This window comes from Thalassophryne amazonica, chromosome 2, assembly GCF_902500255.1.
Source record: "Thalassophryne amazonica chromosome 2, fThaAma1.1, whole genome shotgun sequence".
Lineage (NCBI taxonomy): Eukaryota > Metazoa > Chordata > Actinopteri > Batrachoidiformes > Batrachoididae > Thalassophryne > Thalassophryne amazonica.
In genome coordinates this window covers 66,105,694-66,132,894 of record NC_047104.1, presented here as the reverse complement: position 1 = coordinate 66,132,894, position 27,201 = coordinate 66,105,694, and the positions used below count along the sequence as shown (strand labels likewise).

The 27,201-nt window shown below is 40.7% G+C and overlaps 1 protein-coding gene across 1 annotated transcript; it reads left to right on the top strand.

Moving 5' to 3' along the window:
• The first annotated feature begins 310 nt into the window (after positions 1–310).
• On the top strand, positions 311–26,833 carry LOC117525175 (isocitrate dehydrogenase [NADP], mitochondrial-like). The gene is made up of 11 exons (XM_034187027.1): positions 311–534; positions 8,160–8,251; positions 8,499–8,664; positions 12,660–12,820; positions 12,915–13,058; positions 14,762–14,898; positions 15,003–15,154; positions 18,143–18,255; positions 25,537–25,634; positions 25,717–25,809; positions 25,887–26,833. The coding sequence occupies exons 1-11, from the start codon at positions 426–428 to the stop codon at positions 25,969–25,971; spliced, it is 1,350 nt and encodes a 449-aa protein (XP_034042918.1). The 5' UTR covers positions 311–425; the 3' UTR covers positions 25,972–26,833.
• The last annotated feature ends 368 nt before the right edge of the window (positions 26,834–27,201 follow it).

The window sequence follows — 27,201 nt, the reverse complement described above, 5'->3', positions numbered from 1 at the left end:
AGCTCGTAGCAACAACACCTAAAGCTCCAAAACTATGCACAAGTAGACCTAATAAATGTCTTAAAATAGTTAATCCAACACAAAATACACATGTTGAGTTAAAATAGAAAAGAGCGTTCAGGAGCGGGACATGGGAGTGGTAATATGGCGGCCGGGCTGCTTCAGAAATATTGGCCAATGAGCGATCCAGTAATATAGAGAGATCAGTGTTTTTATGTCATTAATCCGTGTTTTATATGTCTCGGTGCTAGAATCGGCGAATGTGAGGTCAACATAGGCGATCCAATCAGAGTGCAGCATGCTCAGCGCGTGCTGGTGCTGACGTCAGCCGGGTTCAAAGAACATCCGGTCTCGAGTTGACCGGGTGTCACCTGTTGTTTCATTCATAAAGACACGAGACTCTCCGGGTTCGATCATCAGTGAACATGGCGGGCTGTCTGAAGGTTCTCATGGCGGCATCCAGAGGCGCAGCCGCGACTCTCACCTTAAACCCCGCCGTGATCTCACCGGCTGCTGTCTGCCACCGCAGGAACTGTAAGTAAAGCCCGCATTTCCTATCGGTACCGAAATGTAGACTCCATAACTCTGCCATGGGGGGGACGAAAAAAGTTTTCAAAGTGAGTGCGGAAAAGAAAGCCGCCGGAATGCGCGCAGGCCGGGACAGAACACCGGCAGTGACCACGTGACGTCAATGGCGGCTGTTTGAGGCTACGTACAGTCTGCGGTTTGAGTCCACGTGGAATTTGGCACAAAGCAGCCTGAACTGCTGTCAAAACTGGTTATTGAAACCACACAGCCAGGAGAACTGGATACAACCTGCCCCACTTTGATGGTTTGGTTTGAATTTGTTAAAAAAATAAATAAATCCTACATGTAAAATAACACATACAAATAAATTCTGAACATGAATTGTGAGAAGTGTAAAACACTTATTTCCAATGTGGTCCTCTAAATATGTAAATAAAATAACAGCAAATAGAAAAAAAGTAAAACATAAAATGCAAGAATAAAAATGACCTAAAATGGTGTAATTGAAGTTACAGCAAACAGACTAAAAGTAAAAACACCAAATGTAACTCTTCAGTTATTTAAATATATATTAATAGGGATGCACCGATGCTGATACCAGTATCGGCTCAATCCCATATTCATTTACTCGTACTTGTAATCATAAAATGTCTCAGATACTCTGACCCGATACCTCTTTACAGCAGCGTGAAGTCAACCACTCAATGTGGGATTTTCACGCACATGCTCTGAAATTTCCGAATTATAAACCACTACTTTTTTCATATGTTTTGAACACTGCGGCTTTAACAACGATGCGGCTAATTTATGGATTATTACAGGCTTTCATGAAATTTACTCATGTCAAATACATCCATCAATGTAATCCATTGATTGTCTGAAAGCTGCAGTTCATCATGCAGAGTTAAATCGTGCGCACAGTAAATAAATAGTCTTACCTGTTCGTTTCAGTGGAATTCATCATCATATGAGCTTGAAGAAAAATAATCCACCCAAAGCTTCCTGAGTTAATTGGAACAGAACATCTTAATTCCTCATATGGCTGAAAAAAGTTCCTCTGTGAATTCGGCATTTTGCACCAGTTCCTCCATCAGAACTCTGATCAGGGTTTCAGCGGCAGAGGTTGTCCATCAGGTTGATGAGTTTCAGTCCTTGGTGTGGGTGTCCAGGCCCGATGGGAGATTGGCTCGGTACACAACAGGTGTGTAATGTGTTTGCAGAATGTCCGTGGGGTGTTCAGAACCTCCGCTCACCTCCACAAGCCGCAATTTGGGCAAGAAGTTACAGTAAAAGCGTTGCTGCTCCTCGTTAACGGCTCATTTACCACAACAGGCTATTCTGTCTGAATGCGAGGGAAATTATCCCATGATCCACAAAGAAAAACTAAAATCATGTTAATTGCTCCATTTTGCCTCAGCGTGTCGTGGAGATGCCGCGCAACAGTGTGTGCATGTGTGCACGCGCATGCCGTACTCATCAATATTACATGTTCCACCTTTGGGGGAAAAAATTATGGATTGTATTTGTGTATGTAACATACTTAACAGTGGTATGTATTTAATTAAAAGTTAAAAAATAGTGTGGAGAGTGAAAGGCCCTTTAGTTCATTGTCACACATCGTAGATAAAAAAAAAAGAGCTGTAACACAGAGAAGCTTCTTTTCATCAAAATGAATCTGTCCCTCACATTTTCATAAAAGGCTTTTAGTCCTCACAGACATAAAGTAAAGTTGGTGATGGACAGTTTCAGTTCTGTTCCTGGTGTTGTATATTTTGTAGTGCTGAAGTCCACAGGTTACATCATGTTTGTTAAGAAACACACAATTAATGTTAAAGGACAATTTGTTGTCGTCAAAAAGTAAGGTTACATAATTTAAGTGAAATGTTTGAAAATAAAAACAAAGCTAATGATATTGGTAAGAGTTACAGTCAAAAAGTAATGAACAACTGATGAATAAAATATGATTTCAGTCATCATAAAACCGTAATGGTATCATTAAGTATTTGTATCGGTACTCTGTATTGACGAGTACCAAAATGTATGTACTTGTACTTGGTCTGGAAAAAAGTGGTATGGGTGCATCCCTACATATTATGGCTGATTTTGAAATTTATGCTATAAAAACTGTTTGACTTGATTAAAAAAAAATGTTTTGAGGTTGACTTGATCAAGGTAGACAGACTAGTTCCCATATACATAAAACAACGCTTTACAAAACTCTCAGTACTACACATGAGGTGTCACCAGCTCCTGTTCTGTACCTGTCCTGATTACAAACCAATTTAGCATGACCCATGAGGTACTCTGTTGTGCGGCGATTTACCCAAACTCTCTCCAACAACGTACCCAAACTGACCCAAATATGACTAAATAAAGACTTTTATTTATTTTCGGAAATGCACTCCGTTCTCAAAACAGTACATTAATAGACAGCGCTCTGTCTCGCTGCCTCTTCAGAATGTTGAAACAATAAACAAGGGATCTTAAAGTACGTTTGTGTACTGGAATTTGGGGGGGGGGGGGGGGGGCATACGGACTGAACTTTGATATCTGATGTTATGAGGCAGCATTGCATCCCGCTGTACATCTGCAAAGGCGAGTGCCATTTCCTTTCATGTACCATTTCGAGAACGGTGTGTATTTCCGAAAATAAGTAAAAGTACTTCAATTAGTCATATTTGGGTCCATCGTTGGAGTCGGTTTGGGTAAATGCACCCGTACTCTGAGCATTACCAGTTCCAATATTACCAAGTTTCAGTTGTTTAATGCTCATAGTATCTCTGCTGAGGAAGTCTGTATGTTGTTTGTGTGTTACTGAAGAAAAAAGTAACCTATCATTTGAATCTGAAGGGAATAGAAAGCATTTGATTTTAAATTGTGAGATGTGTGTGTTAAATGGACTGCATTTATAAAGCGCTTTTCCATCTGAATCAGATGCTCAAAGCGCTTTACAATTATGCCTCACATTCACCCCGATGTCAGGGTGCTGCCATACAAGGCGCTCACTACACACCGGGAGCAATAGGGGATTAAAGGCCTTGCCCAAGAGCCCTTAGTGATTTTCCAGTCAGGTGGGGATTTGAACCCATGATCTTCTGGACTCCAGCCCAACACCTTAACCACTAGACCATCACCTCCCCTTGTGTTAATGCACTCGATCGCTGTTGAAGTTGGTGAGAAGGCTGAATGATGCCACTTGTGATGTCCACAGTGGGTTTTGGGAGTTTCTGTAATGTGGGCCCCATGAAGATATATTTCAACCACCCTAGCTCCTCTTTTTTTTTTTTTTTTGTATTGATCTGCTGCTTGAAATTTAACCCAACATTTAGTCAATTTGTCATCGTTATGTAACCTTTTAATGTGGGGCTTTATAAGATGATGGCATTTATTCTTGAGTTATTGTGTTAGACTCTTTTAACTGAATTTAGTCTAAATGTTGAGCCTGGTGGAAAACAGTATTGTATTTAGAACCATTAAAAAATTGTCAACATACCATTTGACGTAAAACTGCTCTAGTTTCATAGAGACTCCAGCCTACATTTCATCTCTTGGTTTCATGTTTGAAAATTGTTCTGTTCTACTCTACCATGTTACTGATGATGCAACCGGTGAGCTGTCAATAACCTGCCAGTTAGTCTATTCCCATTTTATTTATGCTAGGTTTGAGGTTGGTTGTAATATATAGTGCATTCACAGCACGTCACTTTTTCCACATTTTGTTAGGTTATAACCTTATTCCAAATTTTTCCTTAAAAATTCTACTTGCAACACCCCATAATGACACCATGAAAAAAAAAAGTTTTTTTGTTTTTAATTTTTACAAATTTATAAAAAAAAAAGAAAAAGAAATCACATACGTAATCAATACTTTGTTGATGCACCTTTGGCATCAATTTCAGCCTCAAGTCTTCTTGAATATGATGCCACAAGCTTTGCCCATTCCTCTTTGCAGCATCTTTCAAGCTCTATCAGTTTGGATGGGGAGCGTCGGTGCACAGCCATTTTCAGATATCTCCAGAGATCTTCAAATGGCTTCCCGTCTGGGTTCTGGCCGGATCACTCAAGGACATTCACTCCTTTGATATCTTGGTTGTGTGCTTAAGGTCATTGTCCTGCTGAAAGATGAACCGTTGCCCCAGTCTGAGGTCAAGAGCGCTCTGGAGCAGGTTTTCATCCAGGATGTCTCTGTACATTGCAGCATCCATCTTTCCCTCCATCCTGACTAGGGATGGGTATCGAGAACCGGTTCCTTTCGGGTATCGTTAAGAAATGATTCGATCCACCGACATCAATAAGCTTTGTGCTTAACGATTCGGTTATCGGTCCTTCAGAGTGGCCGTTGTTTTGGGGGTGTTTGTCAGGAAAATGATCATTTCTCTACATTGATTACAGACCCTGCAGTGGGTCCGTAATCAACTTTTCTGCAGCGCGACTTTGCTTTGAACCTTGAACCAATCGAAGCAGTGTTTCGCAGATTGAAGCAACGCTTCGATCTATTGCTTTGTTTATTCTTTCTTTCTTTCGCTTAATTTTCCCCGGCTAAAACCCTAAAGAGCATACGTCTGTGAATATTATTTACCTTTTCTATGTTAAACCGACCTGTTATGGTCTTCTGAAACAGTTGATAGATGTATTTTATAACTTAAAAACGGGAGCGATGCTAACACGTTAGCATGTCTGTGGCATTTTCAATGTTAAAACTTAGCATTAAGCAGTTGCAGCTGTCATCACGTTCGGGTGCATTTGTTTTCAAATGGTAATATTTATTAAATTTATTTTTGTTTATATATTAATAATCTAATGATTATTATATACAATTTTAGAGAGAGACAAAAAGAACCTGAATAGAAATACAACAGAAAATATAAAAGCAACTAACAATGAACATACATAAGTGTTTGCTGTGAACACCTAGTGAGTCTTACACCTCCATTTCATCCCTGACTTATTTAAGTTTAATGACAGTTTGTTTCGGTCAAACCATATTTTCAATGTGTTAATTTCTTCAGTGATTTCCTCCAGAACTATCTGTCAAACTAGAAAACTGCTGCATCCTAGTAAGAGCAGAATACTACTGGAATGAATTTGAATAAGGAAAGTTGTTTTTTTTTCTCACCTAAATGGATTCAGCACTCACTCCAGTTTATTGTCTGGAACAGTCCCAGATTGCATTTCAGAGCTTCTAGAATTGAAACATTTTCGTGTGGGTGGTGTTGGGGGGTAATTTTGGGTTTCAGCTTTTTTTGTTTTTCACCACTTTCATCCCTGAATATGTCAATCGTGAGTCATGTTTGTGCAGATTAAAGTTACGAACTGGGACTCCTGTCTTGTTGCGAGAAAGAAATGAGAATCGTCCTCCGTTCTTTCACACAGCTCCAAACGTTGTGCGGCTCTCTGACGAGTCAAGTTAGAACGATAGAATTCAGTCTGAATTAATAACTTCAAAGTGAAACACCGTTTTGTTTATTTTTATTTATGTTCAGAGATCAAGGATACAGTGACCAATTGCATATTTATTTACTTTAAGACTCAATGAAATACATAGAAAACCTGTAAAGCCTACTTTTAGTACAAAATTCACGAGGTATCGATAAGGAATCGGATCGATAAGCAGAATTGATAATGGCATCGATATCTATTAAAATCTTATCAGTACCCATCCCTAATCCTGACTAGTCTCCCAGTTCCTGCTACTGAAAAACATCCCTACAGCATGATGCTGCCACCACCATGCTTCACTGTAAGGATGGTGCCTGGTTTCCTCTAAACATGGCATTCAAGCCAAATAGTTCAATCTTTGCCTCATCAGCGCAAAGAATTTTGTTTCTCATGGTCTGAGAGTCCTTCAGGTGCCTTTTGGCAAACTCCAGGTGGGCTGCCATGTGCCTTTTTCAAAGGAGTGGCTTCCATCTGGCCACTCTACCATACAGGCCTGATTGGTGGATTGTGCAGAGATGGTTGTCCTTCTGGAAGGATCTCCTCTCTCCACAGAGGAATGCTTGAGCTCTGACAGAGTGACCATCAGGTTCTTGGTCACCTCCGTGACTAAGGCCCTTCTCCCTCAATTGCTCAGTTTAGACGGGTGGCCAGCTCTCAGAAGAGTCCTGGTGGATCTGAACTTCCTCCACATACGGATAATGGATGCCACTGTGCTCATTGGGACCTTCAAAGCAGCAGAAATATTTCTGTACCCTTCCTCAGATTTGTGCCTCAAGACAATCCTGTCTCAGAGGTATACAGACAATTCCTTTGACTTCATGTTTGGTTTGTGCTCTGACATGCACTGTCAACTGTGGGACCTTGTATGTAGACAGGTGTGTGCCTTTCCAAATCAGGGCCAATCAACTGAATTTACTCCAGGTGGACTCCAGTTAAGCTGTAGAAACATCTTAAGGATGATCAGTGGAAACAGGATGCACCGGAGCTCAATTTTGAGCTTCATGGCAACGGCTGTGAACACTTATGTACACATGAATTCTTAGTTTTGTTTTGTTTTTTGTTTGTTTGTTTTGTTTTTTGTAATAAATTTGCAAAAATATTAAAGAAAAAAAACTTTTACATTGTGATTATGGAGTATTGTGTGTAGAACTTTGAGGGGGAAAATTAATTTTATTCAATTGGAATAAGGCTGTAACATAACATATGGAAAAAGTGCAGCACTGTTAATACTTTCTGGATGCACTGTAAGTAACTAAGTCCCTTCGGCTGCTCCCTTGTTTTCACTTGGAGTCGTCACAGAAAATCCCAGGTGATTCTGCATGTTGAATTGACAGATGTTTTATGCCGGATGGCCTTCCTGATGCAACTCTACACTATATGGAGAAATGTGGTAGGGGTGGGATTTGAACTAGGAACCTTCTGCACCAAAACAAAGCGCACAAAGCACTTGGTCACCACCCCGTTGTAAGTAATAAAGTTTGAAAAATAGCAAATTAGAAGGTTAAGTTTTTCTTTTGATTAAATGGCAGTTTTATAATTTTATATCTTTTTAACAGTGAATGTAGACATAATGAGCATCAACAGAGTTGGACTGCAATGAATTAAAATAATTTTGTTATTGATGTTTTCATAATAATAAGAAAAAAATCATTAATATTTTTAGTTTGATTATTTTCTGATTATCCTTTAGGTGCTCTGTAATAGACTGGTGTCCTTTGTAGCCCGCCTCTCATCCTATGCTGGGATGGACTACAGCCCCCCCCCCCCCCGTCAGTGGAGTCAGTGAATGAATAAAAAATATAATTTGGGTAATTCATTCTGTCATTTTCAATACCCTCTTAGTCACCTTGTCCATGACACCATCGTCTTGTCTCTCTGGATGGCAACCATCCAGAGAGACAAGTGGTCCCAAGATTAAATGTGCTGTTTTGTCCACAACCCAAAGATATTTACTTTACTGTCAGCTCTAAAACCAAACTATCCTTCAGTGACCAATTGTTGCAAAAGGTTTTAAAACTATAATCTCTTCAGCCAACTGACTGTTGGGTAGATAACAGTGACAAACTCTCTAAAAATTCCCTACAAACGATTCCTCATTGTCACCACAACCTGCAAACTCGGTTCAACACTATAACACGTAATATTGTTAAAATTTGTTTTTATTATAATTTGTTTGAGGTTTTTTCCCCCAGATGGTACAGGGCGTATTAAGGTGGACCAGCCGGTGGTGGAGATGGATGGTGATGAGATGACGCGCATCATATGGGAGTTCATCAAAGAAAAGGTAGCTGAAAAAGCACAGGCTCCCTCTCCTGAATTATGTATCTTGTGTCTAAAGAAATCTGATATATTGAGAGACCTTTAATTTCAAATGATCAGTGTTCAGTCTGACAGAAAGGGGGGGGGGGGGGGGGATACTCTCCTTCCTTGAGCTTATGCTCCAGTATAAGAATCTGAAATTTACATGTTATGCCTCAAATGTTATTGCCTGTCTTATGTAAATCGTATGTCATTGTTTTGTTTATGCACAGCTCATCCTGCCCAATGTGGACGTTGAGCTCAAGTATTATGACCTGGGACTGCCTTTCCGAGACCAGACAGATGACCAGGTCACCATTGATGCTGCACTGGCCACCAAGAAATATAACGTAGCTGTTAAGTGTGCCACCATCACGCCTGATGAGGCTAGAGTCGAGGGTATTAAGTTAATACTTGACTAACTGTACTGTCTTTGCTGTCTAAAACGTGATGTTATTAAATTGTGTCAGTCACCACTAAGGTTGGGTATCGAGAACCGGTTCGTTTCGGGTATCGTTAAGAAATTATTAGATCCACCGATATCAATAGCCTTTTTGCTTAACGATTCCCTTATCGGTCCTTCAGAGCGGCCATTGTTTTTGAGGGTGTTTGTCGATTGCAGACCCTGCAGCGTGTCTGTAATCAACTGCTTCTCCAGCGCCACGACACTTTGAAGTGTGAACCAATGAAACAATGCTTCGATCCGCTGGCTCGTCAGTTCTTTGATTTGCTGCTCTTCAGAAACGGCAAGTCCACTTCTTAACCCCACTCAAAGCCATTAAATTATGTCAATCATGGGTCACTTTTGTGTGGATTAAAGTCACTAACTGGGACTCTTGTCTTGTTGCAGTCAAGAAAGGAGAATCATCCTCAGTTCTGTTGGCACACCTCCAAATGCTGCGCGGCTCTCTGCTGAGACGGAGTCCGGTCAGAATTAGTAACTTTAAAACCAATTGCCGCTTTAAATAAAATGACACCTCTTTCCAAATGCTGTAATACAGACTAGAAACTACAATCGACCAAAATGTTTTTCTCCTCCCAAAATGAGACATCCTGCATTCTTTATGAATTACATCCTGACGTGCAGCACAGCCAGCTACAAGAGTTCAGCTCAAACGTATAGAAAGACATTCATGCCAATAATGTCTGAAAGGAAATGCTTTTGACAAAAAATACAGATTTTATTTCTATTTATGTCCAGAGATCAAGAATTTATTATGTCCAGAGTTTAAGGATCTTACTTTAAGACTCAATAAAATGTTGTTGACATAGAAAACCTGTAAAGCCTACTCTTGGTACACAGAAAATTCACAAGCGGTATTGATAAGGGAATTGATAAGGAATTGGATCGATAAGCGGAATCGATAATGGTATCGATATTAATAAAATCTTATCAGTACCCATCCCTAGTCACCACCGATTTAGGGGATGGCCATTACGCAGTGATGGCTCAGCAGCTTGGAAGATGGAAGATGAAACACATGAGCCGTAGTCTTATGTTATGCTGTCATGGCGAGTAATATCGCACCTCCTCATTGGTGTTTTGCACTGATGTCCTTGTGTCTGCTTCGTGGTGAAAAATCTGGAGGAGTTCTTTGTTTTACAAGAGCCTGAGCAGCTACAACGTGTGGGGTCCTAAGACAACCTGATGACTATAAATAAGTACAACTTAAATGGGTTAGAGAACTAACTCTTGGCTTCATCAGGCAGTGACCTCTGATGTGCATTGAGCAGGTTTGAGGCTGAGTGTGAAGCAACTGGGATGAGAATGAGCACCTCCAAATCTGAGACCATGGTCTTCTGTCAGAAAAAAGTGGATTGTCCCCCCTCTGGGTCAGGGGAGAGTTATTGCCCCAAGTTGAGGAGTTAAGCATGTCTGGGTCTTGTTCACGAGTGGGGGTAAATTGGAGCATGAATTTACGAGATGGATTGGGGCAGTATTTTACAGATGTTGTACCGAGCCGTCTTGGGGATGAAAGAGCTGAACCAGAAGGCGAGACTCTCCATTTACCAGTCCGTTTTTGCTCCTAACCTCCCCTATGGTCATGTCTTTTGGGTATTGACCAAAAGAACAAGGTTATGGATACAAGCGGCAGAAATTAAATTCCTCTGTTGGGTATCTGAGCTTGCACTCCAGGACAGGGTGAGAAGCTTGGCTATTCAGGAGCGTCTCAGTAGAGCCGCTGCTTCTTCGCACTGAAAGGAGCTAGCTGAAGTGGTTCAGGCATCTGGTGAGGATGCCCCCTTGTCGTTTCCTAAGGGAAGGTCTTCTAGGCACATCCAACTGGGGAGAGGCTCCGGGGAAGACTCGGGACACGGGGGATTATATTTCCCAGCTGGCCTAGGAATGCCTCAGGATCCCCCAGGATGAGTTGGGGCACTTGGCTGAGGATAGGGGTGAGCTGCTTGGTCTACTGCCACTGCACCGTGATCCCGGATAAACGGCAGAAAAATAATTGTTTGGTACTAGTCAGTGGAAGGGTACTCATACAGTACTTGGGATCTCATTCTTGCTGTGGAAAGGTACCACGAATGACCTTAATGAACTTTAGCGTCACGTTTGTTTCTAGTGTTTTAAATTGTTTTTCATACACTCATACCAACTATAGGATGGTAATGTAGAAGCACCAGAAATACAACCCCTGGCAAAAATTATGGAATCACCGGCCTCGGAGGATGTTCATTCAGTTGTTTAATTTTGTAAAAAAAAAGCAGATCACAGACGTGACACAAAACTAAAGTCACTTCAAATGGCAACTTTCTGGCTTTAAGAAACACTATAAGAAATCCGGAAAAAAAAATTGTGGCAGTCAATAACGGTTACTTTTTTAGATCAGAGGGAAAAAAATATGGAATCACTTAATTCTGAGGAAAAAATGATGGAATCATGAAAAACAAAAGAACGCTCCAACACATCACTAGTATTTTGTTGCACCACCTCTGGCTTTTATAACAGCTTGCAGTCTCTGAGGCATGGACTTAATGAGTGACAAACAGTACTCTTCATCAATCTGGCTCCAACTTTCTCTGATTGCTGTTCCCAGATCAGCTTTGCAGGTTGGAGCCTTGTCATGGACCATTTTCTTCAACTTCCACCAAAGATTTTCAGTTGGATTGAGATCCGGACTATTTGCAGGCCATGACATTGACCCTATGTGTCTTTTTGCAAGGAATGTTTTCACAGTTTTTGCTCTATGGCAAGATGCATTATCATCTTGAAAAATGATTTCATCATCCCCAAACATCCTTTCAGTTGATGGGATAAGAAAAGTGTCCAAAATATCAATGTAAACTTGTGCATTTATTGATGATGTAATGACAGCCATCTCCCCAGTGCCTTTACCTGACATGCAGCCCCATATCATCAATGACTGTGGAAATTTACATGTTCTCTTCAGGCAGTCATCTTTATAAATCTCATTGGAACGGCACCAAACAAAAGTTCCAGCATAATCACCTTGCCCAATGCAGATTCGAGATTCATCACTGAATATGACTTTCATCCAGTCATCCACAGTCCATGATTGCTTTTCCTTAGCCCATTGTAACCTTGTTTTTTTCTGTTTAGGTGTTAATGATGGCTTTTGTTTAGCTTTTCTGTATGTAAATCCCATTTCCTTTAGGCGGTTTCTTACAGTTCAGTCACAGACGTTGACTCCAGTTTCCTCCCATTCGTTCCTCATTTGTTTTGTTGTGCATTTTCGATTTTTGAGACATATTGCTTTAAGTTTTCTGTCTTGACGCTTTGATGTCTTCCTTGGTCTACCACTATGTTTGCCTTTAACAACCTTCCCATGTTGTTTGTATTTGGTCCAGAGTTTAGACACAGCTGACTGTGAACAACCAACATCTTTTGCAACATTGCGTGATGATTTACCCTCTTTTAAGAGTTTGATAATCCTCTCCTTTGTTTCAATTGACATCTCTCGTGTTGGAGCCATGATTCATGTCAGTCCACTTGGTGCAACAGCTCTCCAAGGTGTGATCACTCCTTTTTAGATGCAGACTAACGAGCAGATCTGATTTGATGCAGGTGTTAGTTTTGGGGATGAAAATTTACAGGGTGATTCCATAATTTGAGTCCATATTTTTTTCCCTCTGCTTGGTCTAAAAAAGTAACCGTTACTGACTGCCACAATTATTTTTCCTGATTTCTTATAGTGTTTCTTAAAGCCAGAAAGTTGCCATTTGAAATGACTTTAGTTTTGTGTCATGTCTGTGATCTTTTTTTTTTCTACAAAATTAAACAACTGAATCAACATCCTCCGAGGCCGGTGATTCCATAATTTTTGTCAGGGGTTGTATTAGTAACGAAGGCATTAGCATCTCTGTGTGGTAGTTAACAGGGTTATGTTAAAGCTTGTGAAATTCACTACCCCCTCCCCTTTTTTTAGAATTTAAACTAAAAAAAATGTGGAAGAGTCCTAATGGAACTATCAGGAATATTTTGGGCGGCACAGTCTTCCGTGAGCCAATCCTCTGTAAAAACATTCCTCGTCTGGTTCCTGGTTGGACGCAGCCCATAACCATAGGAAGACATGCATTTGGAGATCAGGTAAATAAAGCAGTTGTAAGATTATTATTATCAGCAGATGTGCAGGGAAAAAAAAAATCTGTCTGATACCAAGTGTGCTGTTTTAATCTCACAGTACAGAGCCACAGATTTTGTTGTTGACCAGCCTGGAAAGTTCAAGATGGTGTTTTGCCCGGCTGATGGCAGCAAACAAAAAGAGTGGGAGGTGTACAACTTTCCTGCTGGTGGCTGTGGGTTGGGAATGTACAACACAGACAAAGTGAGTTTTATTTAAAAAATCTATTTAGAAATAAATAAATATATATATATATATATACATACACACTCAACAAAAATATAAACGCAACACTTTTGGTTTTGCTCCCATTTTGTATGAGATGAACTCAAAGATCTAAAACTTTTTCCACATACACAATATCACCATTTCCCTCAAATATTGTTCACAAACCAGTCTAAATCTGTGATAGTGAGCACTTCTCCTTTGCTGAGATAATCCATCCCACCTCACAGGTGTGCCATATCAAGATGCTGATTAGACACCATGATTAGTGCACAGGTGTGCCTTAGACTGCCCACAATAAAAGGCCACTCTGAAAGGTGCAGTTTTATCACACAGCACAATGCCACAGATGTCGCAAGATTTGAGGGCGCGTGCAATTGGCATGCTGACAGCAGGAATGTCAACCAGAGCTGTTGCTCATGTATTGAATGTTCATTTCTCTACCATAAGCCGTCTCCAAAGGCGTTTCAGAGAATTTGGCAGTACATCCAACAGCCTCACAACCGCAGACCACATGTAACCACACCAGCCCAGGACCTCCACATCCAGCATGTTCACCTCCAAGATCGTCTGAGACCAGCCACTCGGACAACTGCTGAAACAATCGGTTTGCATAACCAAAGAATTTCTGCACAAACTGTCAGAAACCGTCTCAGGGAAGCTCATCCGCATGCTCGTTGTCCTCATCGGGGTCTCGACCTGACTCCAGTTCGTCGTCGTAACCGACTTGAGTGAGCAAATGCTCACATTCGCTGGCGTTTGGCACGTTGGAGAGGTGTTCTCTTCACGGATGAATCCCGGTTCACACTGTTCAGGGCAGATGGCAGACAGCGTGTGTGGCGTTGTGTGGCTGAGCGGTTTTCTGATGTCAGTGTTGTGGATCGAGTGGCCCATGGTGGCGGTGGGGTTATGGTATGGGCAGGCATCTGTTATGGATGAAGAACACAGATGCATTTTATTGATGGCATTTTGAATGCACAGAGATACCGTGACGAGATCCTGAGGCCCATTGTTGTGCCATACATCCAAGAACATCACCTCATGTTGCAGCAGGATAATGCACGGCCCCATGTTGCAAGGATCTGTACACAATTCTTGGAAGCTGAAGATGTCCCACTTCTTGCATGGCCGGCATACTCACCGGACATGTCACCCATTGAGCATGTTTGGGATGCTCTGGACCAACATTCCACAGGCCACAATTGACAACCTGATCAACTCTATGCGAAGGAGATGTGTTGCACTGCATGAGGCAAATGGTGGTCACACCAGATACTGACTGGTATTCCCCCCAATAAAACAAAACTGCACCTTTGAGTGGCCTTTTATTGTGGGCAGTCTAAGGCACACCTGTGCACTAATCATGGTGTCTAATCAGCATCTTGATATGGCACACCTGTGAGGTGGGATGGATTATCTCAGCAAAGGAGAAGTGCTCACTATCACAGATTTAGACTGGTTTGTGAACAATATTTGAGAGAAATGGTGATATTGTGTATGTGGAAAAAGTTTTAGATCTTTGAGTTCATCTCACACAAAATGGGAGCAAAACCAAAAGTGTTGCGTTTATATTTTTGTGTGTGTGTGTATATATATATATATAATATATAACTTTTTGAAATGTGATATCAAGATGTGGAATTGGCCATTTAATTAATTGATTTATGCATTTATCGATACAGTCCATTGTTGGATTTGCTCATAGCTGCTTTCAGTATGCCATCCAGAAGAGATGGCCTCTGTACATGAGCACCAAGAACACCATCCTAAAAGCCTACGATGGCCACTTCAAAGATCTCTTCCAGGAAATCTTTGAAAGGTACTGAACAATCTGGAAAGTCTTTCTTTTTATTCAAACCAGTTGTCTTAAAAACTCAGACCTGAATGTAGCTGTCATAATAAGCTTTTATTATTCTCTTTTAGTAAGTACAAAGAAGAGTTTGACAAGCTGAAGATCTGGTACGAGCACCGCCTCATAGACGACATGGTGGCTCAGGTTCTGAAGTCCTCCGGTGGATTTGTTTGGGCCTGCAAAAACTACGACGGAGATGTGCAGTCAGATATCCTGGCTCAAGGTAAGTGCTGCGTAACTTTACAGTGGGGCATCACTATTTTAATTTTGTGTGTGACCCAGTACCCATTTTCAAAAGGTTCAGGTTATTAAAGCTACAGTATGTAGGATTTCTGGGAGTTTATTAGTAGAAATGGAAAATAGCGTTCATAACCATCTCGTTTCATATCGGCCGCCATGTTGCAGCACCATGTTGGTAGAGAAGCTCAAAAGGGCTTTTGCATTTTGTGGCACAGTTGGAAGACTGAAGAACAAAGAGGAAGGGGTATGTGTTCCACTGTACACTCTCTACTGGTTACTAGTGCGGGCTATCAATTTCAGAGCCCTGACTTTTGTGGAATGGAGGGTTGCACCTATTGCTTATCAAAAGTGAAGGAGAGGGAGCGTGAATCCCCATCGACAAAGAAGTGAAAATTGAACAGGTGATGGCATAATGCAGTCTCACCATGAGATGATGCACAGTGATACACCCTGTAGCTTTAAAAGAGATTGGACCCCCAGCAGAACCAGTCCAAAACCCTCACCTGATTTTTTTTTTTTTCTTTTTTTTTTTTACCTCCACCAATGAAGTTGGCCAGAGGTTATGTTTTCACCTGTTTTTTGTTTGTCTGTTTGTGAACAGCCTGTAACCCACAATTTTTCATATTATGACATTTTTACAGAGGAGTCACATCCTGATAGGCAAGAACTGATTCAGTTTTCAAGTTCATAGGTCAAAGTCAGGAAAAACATTGAATTTCTTTTATATCTGAGAGCCTTATGTAGGATGGTATCCTTTATCCACTGACAGTTTGATCCAAGTTGCAGATCGAACGCCCCCCCCCCCCCCTAAATATTGGTCCGCCCTGCCTTCACTGTGCATGTCATTTTGGAGCGTCAGCAACAGATTCAGATTATCGCCTCATTTCTGCTGTAAACTGCACTCCAGTCATCATCTCTCTCAGCGACAGATATCTGAAGCTTTTGTACAAGAATCATTTCCACATAAATTCATCATTATTTCATAATAAAAGATGGGGGAAGTGATCAGAGCGTCACAGCAGCTCATCTGAGTCTGACTGTCTTCACCCAAAGCGATCGAAGGGAATAATGTGATTATTAACTGTCAGATGACAGTTATAACCTCTAAAATCTGTTTTAAGCAGAAACAAGGTGATTAATTGGTGAATTGCTGCTGCTGATCCAAAATGACGTGTGCGCAGTGAAGGCAGGGGGACTGATTTTAGGGGGGACTGTTAGGTCTGCAACACTGGATCTGATTCAGATTACAGATTTTGTGGCCATTTAACTTTAACATTGAAAACTCCATTTAATGTATATTTTACATTATATCTTAATAAAACATGCCCTTTGTTGTGATTTGGTGCTATATAAATGAAAATAAATTGAAAATACCCCAATCACTCTCATATTTGAAAATGAGGTGCAGTCTGGCACCCAGTGTTGCCTGACAGTTTGATCCCGATCTGATCCATGTTGTGGATTTTGTGGACATTTCAATGTAATGTTGAAAAGCCCATTTGATGTACATTTTGCATTATATCTCAATTAAAAGTGCCTCAATCGCTCTAATTTGTGACAATGAGGTGCAAACTGACACTTACTGAATAAACTAAGTTTGATCCGCATTGAATCGTATTGCGAATTTAGTGGATATTTGATTTTAACGTTGAATTTTTCAATTTATTTTAATTTATATAGCGCCAAATCACAACAGAGTTGCCTCAAAGTGCTTCACACAGGTAAGGTCTAACCTTACCAACCCCTGGAGCAACAGTGGTAAGGGAAAAACTCCTTCTGAGGAAGAAACCTCAAGCAGACCAGACTCAAAGGGGTGACCCTCTGCTTGGGCCATGCTACAAATATAAATTACAGAACAATTCAAGGACGAATATACAAGAAATGCTATTGGCACACAGGACAGGAGGATCGCCAGCACGAATATAACTCCCATTTCTGGATGGAGCTGCACCTTTAAACAGAGGAAAAAAACAGAATCAGGCATCAGAAACACAAAAAATACTGTATAATTTGTCAGCATTAAACAACAAGAAAAACAGAGAAATACTAAGGTGATCACCGGCCACTGGCCCTAAACTTCACTAAAAGACCCAGAATTTAGGTAAAGCTGAGGCCGCAACCCGCTCCAATTACTAATCAATGAATTAAGAGTAAAAAGCGTAAAACAAAACTGTACCAGTATGCTAGCCATACAAAAGGGAAAATAAGTGCATCTTAAGTCTTGACTTGAAAATCTCCACAGAATCTGACTGTTTTATTGACACAGGGAGATCATTCCACAGAACAGGGGCATCATAAGAGAAAGCTCTGTGACCCGCAGACTTCTTATTCACCTTCGGGACACAAAGTAGTCCTGCACCCTGAGAACGTAAAGCCCGGGCCGGTACGTAAGGTTTAATTAGGTCAGCTAGGTAGGAAGGTGCCAGTCCATGAATAATTTTATAGACTAGTAGCAGAACCTTAAAATCTGATCTCACTGGGACAGGAAGCCAGTGAAGGGATGCCAAAAGGGGTGTAAAATTGAAAAGCCCTTTTGATTGATATTTTAGCTTATGAAAAGCCACTTCTAACAGGACTTTGACATTGAAAGTTTTGTCAAAGGTAAAAATTTGTGGAATAGGAAACTAGCGTTGGCAGAGCTTTGAGCACGATGCTGTAGTTTTTTGTTTCTGTGTGAATTGTATACTAATAGTTCTCTAATATTCTCTATTTGCCTGTGGGGTGTGTGTGTTTTTTTTTAAGTTCAAATTTGTGGTTTTGTGTAAATTGTTTAGCCATCTTCCTTATAATTAATGTAATTTTGCAACAAACATCACTGTAATATTTACTAATCAAAGCCCACCCTGTAATTGTCAGATCAAAGTATCAGGCCGACGTGTTTATGGAAATTTTATGTTCTGTGATGTGAAAGTTATCCCCCCCCCCCCCACAAGCTTTGTGTGTGATGGCACATATTGTGTGTATGTTGTAGGTTTTGGTTCTCTCGGTCTCATGACATCAGTTCTCGTGTGTCCAGACGGTAAGACTATTGAGGCTGAGGCTGCCCACGGCACTGTCACCAGGCACTACCGGGAGCACCAGAGGGTAAGTGCCAACAGTCTCCGATTTAAAAACAAAAGGTGTGTGTGTGTGTGTGTTCTCTGTGAACAAATTTACAGAAAAATTTAGAATATTTGCCAAATTTTAGCATTTTGCCCAAATTATGAACGTTCTAGTCTTAAAGTTGGCATTAAAAATATGTAAAAGTTTAAAGTTGATAACTAGGACAAAATTAAACTTTTTTTCGAGGCGGGGGCAGTTTAGACTTGGGTGAGTGGCTACCGTGTTAACATGTTACAGCGTGCACATGGCCTGCATGACCGAAGTATCCCATATAGCTGTCTTGTGTTCAGCAGGCGTGCCCCTCTACAGAATGGAGCCAGTGGCTGAATTTTTCCCTTTCCGCACACATGCATATCACAAGCAAATCATTGCTTTCTGGTTCCAAGAAGTCTCTTTTCTGGTCTTCAGTTTTCCAAGTGCTTCAAAATTAAATTCACAAAGAACTCTGTGACTCACAGGATTAATATTTTTTTTTTGTTTGTTTTAATCATTTGGTTCAGAACAATGTGCATTTCTATTTTTAAGCTTATACAGTGAGGAAAATAAGTATTTGAACACCCTGTGATTTTGCAAGTTCTCCCACTTAGAAATCATGGAAGGGTCTGAAATTTTCAACTTAGGTGCACGTCCACTGTGAGACATAATCTAAAAAAAAAAATCCGGAAATCACAATGTATGATTTTTTTTTAATTTGTTTGTTATTGCTGCAAATAAGTATTTGAACACCTGTGAAAATCAATGTTAATATTTAGTACAGTAGCCTTTGTTTGCATTTACAGAGGTCAAACGTTTCCTGTAGTTTTTCCACCAGGTTTGCACACACTGCAGCAGGGATTTTGGTCCACTCCTCCATACAGAACTTCTCCAAATCTTTGAGGTTTGGAGTTTCAGCTCCCTCCAAAGATTTTCTATTGAGTTCAGGTCTGGAGACTGGCCAGGCCACTCCAGGACCTGGAAATGCTTCTTACGGAGCCCCTCCTTAGTTGCCCTGGTTGTGTGTTTGGGGTCATTGTCATGCTGGAAGACCCAGCCATGACCCATCTTCAATGCTCTTACTGAGGGAAGGAGGTTGTTTGCCAAAATCTCACAATACATGACCCCATCCATCCTCCCTTCAATATGATGCTTCACAGTTGGGATGGTTTTCTTGGGGTTGTTCTCATCCTCTAAACATGGTAAGTGGAGTTGATTCCAAAAAGCTCTATTCTGGTCTCATCTGAGCACATGACCTTCTCCCATGCCTCCTCTGGATCATCCAGATGGTCACTGGTGAACTTCAAATGGGCCTGGACATGTGCTGGCTTGAGCAGGGGGCCCTTGCTGCCCTGCAGGATTTTAAACCATGACAGCATCATGTGTTACTAATGTAATCTTTGTGACTGTGGTCCCAGCTTTCTTCAGGTCATTGACCAGGTCCTCCTGTGTAGTTCTGAGCTTTCTCAGAATCATCCTTACCCCACAAAGTGAGATCTTGCATGGAATCCCAGACTGAGGGAGATTGACAGTCATCTTGTGTTTCTTCCACTTTCTAATAATCATAACAGTTGTTGTCTTCTACCAAGCTGCTTGCCTGTTGTCCTGTAGACCACCCCAGCCTTGTGCAGGTCTACAGTTTTGTCCCTGGTGTCCTTAGACAGCTCTTTGGTCTTGGCTATGGTGGACAGGTTGGAGTGTGATTGATTGAGTGTTGGAACAGGTGTCTTTTATACAGGTAACAAGTTTAAACAGGTGCAATTAATACAGGTAAAGAGTGCAGAATAAGAGGGCTTCTTAAAGGAGACCTGCATTGAAAAAAATGCAGTCAGATTTTTTGAACAAAAAATGACTTACATTTACACATGAGATCCTTCTGAATGTAGTAAAGTAAATCTGCAAGCCCAGATCTGTCATTCAAGGGAGAAATCTTCATTTGAAAATGACAAATTTACAGCTAACATTTAGCCCTCTGCAAATTGTCCCTCTCATCATGGACGCTGCCGAGACGTCACGAACAAGACCCTCTCCCAGCATGCATTGCACCAATTGTAATTTGTGGATTTACGTCAGTTTGCATCTGCACCTTTTTCTTGGCTTATACGGAAAGATCTACTTTATTTAAAACTTCATATTGTCTTGCGGCACGTTTGGTGAGTACACATTTCTTTTATTTGTGCTTGAAAATTATTTTGGGGGACTTTTTCATACGCCTGTTTGATTGAGTGGTGTTGCAATGAAAATCTACTGTCTTTTGCCTCCGGTACCATCGCGGGATATGGAGGCAAGACCCGCAAAGAATCCCAGTCATTAAAAATATATAAACCTCTCTCAGCGTCCATGGAGCTCTGGGGCTCCGATTGCCGAGATGTGCGGTGCTGTAGATTTTGCCGCAAGAAGCCTGTCCTTGCAGCAACAGGTGTACCGGCCGCTTCACATTAAAACAGCGAGCATAGCGGAGGCAGAGAGCGGGAGAGGAAGAACGGCGCCCGCTGTCGATGTCGTTGCTGATCTGAGCACACAGATCTGTATCTCACATTCATTGCAGCTTACTTTTGGATGTTGAAACCAGGACGTGTATAAGTAACATTACTAACAGATAAAATCAATTTCAATGCGGGATCGGACTGAAGGCGGGAGCACGTCGTCTTGTCCCTGACGTCATGGAAATGATACGGCTGTACAAACTGTTTTCACAGAGGGCAAAATTTTAGCTGCAAATTTGTCATTTTTAAATGAAGATTTCTCCGCTGATTTACAAATTTGGGCTTACAGATTTACTTTACTGCATTCACAAGGGTCTTATAAATACATATCAGCTATTTCTTTCTGAAATCTGACCATTTATTTCAATGCAGGTCTACTTTAAAGAAAAATTAACAGGGCTGTGTGAGCCAGAATTCTTGCTGGTTGGTAGGTGTTCAAATACTTATTTGCAGCAGTAACATACAAATAAATTATTAAAAAAATCATACATTGTGATTTCCGGATTTTTTTTCTTTAGATTATGTCTCTCACAGTGGACATGCACCTAAGATGAAAATTTCAGACCCCTCCATAATTTCTAAGTGGGAGAACTTGCAAAATCACAAGGTGTTAAAATACTTATTTTCCTCACTGTACATTATCCCATGTTCAACACAGTTTGTGCTTTGAGGACGGCGCTCTCAGCAGACCGCCAGTAAACTCTGCTGCATGTAACAGTTTAAAACAATAGGCAAGTCCTGTCGGCTCTTCCCTTGATTCACTCTGGGTCGCCACAGCAGATCTGATGTGGGTCTACATGTTGATTTGGCACAAGTTTTAGCTTGATGCAATGCCACATTACATGGAGAGTAGGCCCTGAACCAGAAACCTTATACACTGGAAAGGACCATACATAACCACTTTTCCACCACCCGTACTTACCGGTTTAAAACTTTTTTAAAATTGATCCCCCCCCCCACCTTAAAAATCACTTCCAAAAACTGCTGCTTAACACAGTGTGTGTGTGTGTGGGGGGGAAGCTATAATATAATATATAATCAAAGTTCCACATGCACCCTCATGGCGGTAGCTATAACTGGGTTAAAACGGCGTCCTTCTCAGGTACACATGGCAAACTCTGCACACATCTAGATCCAAAATTGGACAAACTTTCAATAAAATAAAAACAAAGCCTACCAACTCCATTGATGAGGGGGAAAAATACAAAAGTAAGAAAACTGAACTGGGCACTCACCCACTTGTAGAATGACTTCTGCAGGCTAAAATATGTCATGTCCAGGTTCATGCCATGAAAGAAGTTCTGGCCAGCACCGTCACACACGGATGCCGTGTGACATTATCCTGTGGACAGATGTTCTGCTTTTCTGAAGTCTGTTTCTATGCATGCGGGCTTACCATTGCGTGCGCACAGCTCAAGGCCACCAGCATGAGGTATATCTCTATTGCTGTCCTGATTTAGAAGAAGAAAAATAAATTTAATCCCAAGTGGTGCAGACAGGTGTGTCCACCTCTTTGATCATGAGCCACGGCTGTTGGGCTCCATCGCCCACTTCCAGAAGCACTGTCTCTCTCTGATCATCTCAGCTGTTTTGGCATGTTCCCACGGTAGTTCGCGCATCTCTCGCAAGGAATGTCAAATCCTTATTTTGGTCTCCAATCACTCAATGTAGTTTTATCCACTGTCAGCCCCTCACGATTCTCGCATGTTAGAAAGTCCATTATCTACTGAAAATAGTGTATTCCCTACTTTTTTCTAATGTAACAAATGGTTGCATTTTCAGGAAGCCTGTAACAACAGCATCGTGAAGTGTTTCCACATGCGTGTTCACAGCAGCAATTATCACAGGGTAAAACAGCATCCTGAGACACAGACGGCAGACTCGGCACTCGTCAGGATCCAAAATCAACAGACTCGCTCAAAAAATTAACCATTTTGGGATGAAGTGTGTCATCTCCTCTCTGTACTGAACACTGACCTGGGTGGAAAGCAGTGCTTGTGTGCAATCACAAGCTGGTAGAAAGTCAATTATTCCGGAAAATGACATCTTCCCAACTTTCCGAGTGCTCGCAGGTCCACTGATCTGAATGAATGCTGAGCTATCGCTGTCATATGAATGGTCAGTAGTTTCATGCAGCGTTTGTTTGACTCTGTTCGCTATTGTACCGTTTCTGTATTTGGTCAGACGTCTCCCACCACAGAACGAGAGGTTTAATTAGCAATAAAATCGGTGACCACTAATGGTGCCTGCGTGCACATTGGTAGACTTATCACAAATACTTTGTTTTATTGACCAGCATGTTAAAAAATATGCGACATGTTATTAAAATGCAGCCAAAGGTTCCTCCATGAACCCATTTATGCCCAGTGGAAAAAGTTGCATTAATACAGTAGTGTTCAGAATAATAGTAGTGCTATGTGACTAAAAAGATTAATCCAGGTTTTGAGTATATTTCTTATTGTTACATGGGAAACAAGGTACCAGTAGATTCTCACAAATCCAACAAGACCAAGCATGCATGATATGCACACTCTTAAGGCTATGAAATTGGGCTATTAGTAAAAAAAAAAGTAGAAAAGGGGGTGTTCACAATAATAGTAGCATCTGCTGTTGACGCTACAAAGTCAAAACTATTATGTTCAAACTGCTTTTTTAGCAATCCTGTGAATCACTAAACTAGTATTTAGTTGTATATCCACAGTTTTTCATGATTTCTTCACATCTGCGAGGCATTAGTTTTGTTGGTTTGGAACCAAGATTTTGCTCGTTTACTAGTGTGCTTGGGGTCATTGTGTTGTTGAAACACCTATTTCAAGGGCATGTCCTCTTCAGCATAAGGCGACATGACCTCTTCAAGTATTTTGACATATCCAAACTGATCCATGATACCTGGTATGCGATATATAGGCCCAACACCATAGTAGGAGAAACATGCCCATATCATGATGCTTGCACCATCATGCTTCACTGTCTTCACTGTGAACTGTGGCTTGAATTCAGAGTTTGGGGGTTGTCTCACAAACTGTCTGCGGCCCTTGGACCCAAAAAGAACAATTTTACTCTCATCAGTCCACAAAATATTCCTCCATTTCTCTTTAGGCCAGTTGATGGGTTCTTTGGCAAATTGTAACCTCTTCTGCACGTCTTATTTAACAGAGGGACTTTGCGGGGGATTCTTGCAAATTAATTAGCTTCACACAGGTGTCTTCTAACTGTCACAGCACTTACAGGTAACTCCAGACTGTCTTTGATCATCCTGGAGCTGATCAATGGGTGAGCCTTTGCCATTCTGGTTATTCTGCTATCCATTTTGATGGTTGTTTTCTTCCACGCGTCTCTGGTTTTTTTTTTTGTCCATTTTAAAGCATTGGAGATCATTGTAGATGAACAGCCTATAATTTTTTGCACCTGCGTATAAGTTTTCCCCTCTCCAATCAACTTTTTAATCATACTACGCTGTTCTTCTGAACAATGTCTTTAACGTCCCATTTTCCTCAGGCTTTCAAAGTGAAAAGCATGTTCAACAGGTGCTGGCTTCATCCTTACATAGGGGACACCTGATTCACACCTGTTTGTTCCACAAAATTGACAAACTCACTGACTGAATGCCACACTACTATTATTGTGAACACCCCCTTTTCTACTTTTTTTTTTTTTTTACTAATAGCTCAATTTCATAGCCTTAAGAGTGTGCATATCATGAATGTTTGGTCTTGTTAGATTTGTGAGAATCTACTGGTACCTTGTTTCCCATGTAACAATAAGAAATATACTCAAAACCTGGATTAATCTTTTTAGTCACATAGCACTACTATTATTCTGAACACTACTGTACCTCTGAGATTTTTTTTCTGTTGTGAGTAGAAAATGACAGTGATACACTTCGGCAACAGTTTTTACCAGTAGGGCAAAACGGGTTAATCATTCAGCTGCTTTTCCAAATAATTCCATTAATTTATGGGAATTTCAAGGTCATTTTAAAGAGGTATTCATCTTGGTATATTTAAACATTTGACCCACTGGAAATCTGACAGTGAATAAAAGCTGAAATGACTCACTTAACTTTACACAGGAAAACTGTAGACTTTGACTTAACATTCATTGTGTTTTGATTTAAAAAGAAATATGCATGCATTAGGGGAAAAGATGAGGTTTATACAAAACTACCTACTCGCTGCGTGGGCACTGGGCAGCACATATCAGAGACCAGTACAAGGACAAATGACAGAGCCCTGATTAGACAGAAGATTAGTCACCTCTGCTGACCCAGTTATCCGCTGTTGGAGTGACATATGTCATTGGCTTTAGGTGAGCTGTTGAACACTGCTGGATGTGTTTGTGTGTTTATGGTTCATGCTCTAGATCTTTGGGGTAGGTTTATTTTTTTTGTGGGGGTGGGGTCCCCAATTTGTATTTTCTCTGATCTCATCAACTTTGTTATTCTGTGCATGTTACTTGTTTTATTTATTTTAATGTGCATCCTATTGAGTGTAATTATAGTCAAATGTGCTGTATAACTAATTATCTTGCCTTTTCTTGATTCTTGAGGGAGGAAATGTTTAATTCCCAGAAATGAGTTGATAAAGGCTAATTTTTTACCTCTTCTCCAAATGTCAGACTTTGGCATTGATGTATCAGAATCATCATGTGTCCCTTTTGTCGAAATTTTTAACAAGCGTATATAATGGTCAGATGGAGAAACCTGCTGCAGGAGATAAGTGTCTGCAGTCAAAACCAGTAGAACACAAAGATCAGCAGCATCCAGTGCGCTGTAGTGATGTTTAACTCTGACATTGCATTGAAGGGGAGACCAACCAGCACCAACCCTGTAGCGAGCATCTTTGCCTGGACCAGAGGACTGGAGCACAGAGGCAAACAGGATGGAAACTCTGATCTGATAAAGTAAGTTGCCTGACTGATTGGTGTCACTCGGTAAGTTGCTTGAGTTTTGCTTTGATTGTCACACTGATCTGTTGATCTGCAGCTTCTCTCGGACTTTAGAAAAAGTCTGTGTGGAAACTGTGGAAAGCGGCGTGATGACCAAGGACCTTGCAGGATGCATCCATGGTTTGGCAAAGTAAGTTAAAGTTTTGCAGATACTTGAATGACCAAAATGTTTCAGGTTTTCTAAATTATGAACTTTGACCTTTTCAGCTGCAAGATGAATGAACATTATGTGAACACATCAGACTTCTTGGATGAGATAAAGTTTAATCTGGACCGAGCGCTGGGCAAATGAAGACCAACTGCATAACACAGATACCAGTGTAGAGTGTCCGTCTGCATTACTTTACTTTATGTTTGTATGGAAATTTTAATTTCAGAGGTACTAATCTCTTTTTTTGGGGGGGTGGGGGGTGTATAATATTTATATATCTTTTCTCATTTTCTGATCTCTTTCCTGTTTGTTTTCTTTATTACACCATAGTCTAATTTTGTATGACTTCTAATTGTAAATGTTTAAATGTTAACTTAAAATGGCCAATATATACATTATCATTCCTTCACATTTAATAAGGTTATGTGTATAAAATGACATGGGTAAGTTGTGACTGAAACACTAAATGTTTGGTGTTTGAATTGCTTCAGAGACGCGTTGAGGTTTGGATGTTCCGTTGGGGTGAGATGTCAAGGCAGAACTGAGCCGTGTTGATTTTGTCAGAATACAAAGTTAAACTCGTTTTGTATCAACGTTTCAATGAAACATCACAGAAATGTGGTTAACTTCAGTCTGTAGATGTTTTGTTTTGACTTCTCAATTTTACAGAAGAGCACTAAGCTCCACCCACACAGGGCGAGAAATGATGCAAGTGCAGTCTTATTTGTAATTCAGTGTGTCTATGACTCGCTCCATATGTGTAGTGTAGGGAGCCATCGACCCTGCTCCTGGGGCCAGTTGTTCAAAATATTTAATCTGGTTAAAAGTGATCATGATCGGAATTGTAATCAGTGTCTTGCACCAGTTGGATTACTCTGAGAGAGACTTTTCAGGATGACCAAATCCAGATTAAAAGGTGTTCTGAATGGGATTAAATGTTACAATACAAAGAATTGCATGAAGTAACATTTTTCATAAAATAAAACTTTTTTTGTTACTTTTAGTCATCTGTCTCACAGAAAGTTATTTGTGAATTTTATATTTTTAACAAAAAATGTTAAGCAGTCAAGCATAAATTAGATTTAAGTAAGTCTACTACCACTGTATTAATTTTGTATTTCCTTCATATGATCCAGCGTAACTGATAAATATGCTTTAAATTGAGTTTAATGCTTTCATTTACAACTGCAATCCAGACAGATGAAAATCTTGCAACTAAAATATGTAAATCTTAAAAGTAGGCCTAAGTCTTTGTGTCAGTGTGTAATAGTGAGCAACATGACAGTGGTAATGTGGTATTTTAAACCTTTTCAGCTTTGACTCACTCACGTTCCAGGTGACATCATTTAAGCCTGGGCTGGGCCATGGAAA

Bases quoted from the DNA above. Each gene is read 5' to 3' on its own strand.
- LOC117525175 (XM_034187027.1), top strand. From the start codon at position 426: ATGGCGGGCTGTCTGAAGGTTCTCATGGCGGCATCCAGAGGCGCAGCC. The intron at 535-8,159 runs GTAAGTAAAGCC...TTTTTCCCCCAG, and splicing joins TGTCTGCCACCGCAGGAACT to ATGGTACAGGGCGTATTAAG. The intron at 8,252-8,498 runs GTAGCTGAAAAA...GTTTATGCACAG, and splicing joins GGGAGTTCATCAAAGAAAAG to CTCATCCTGCCCAATGTGGA.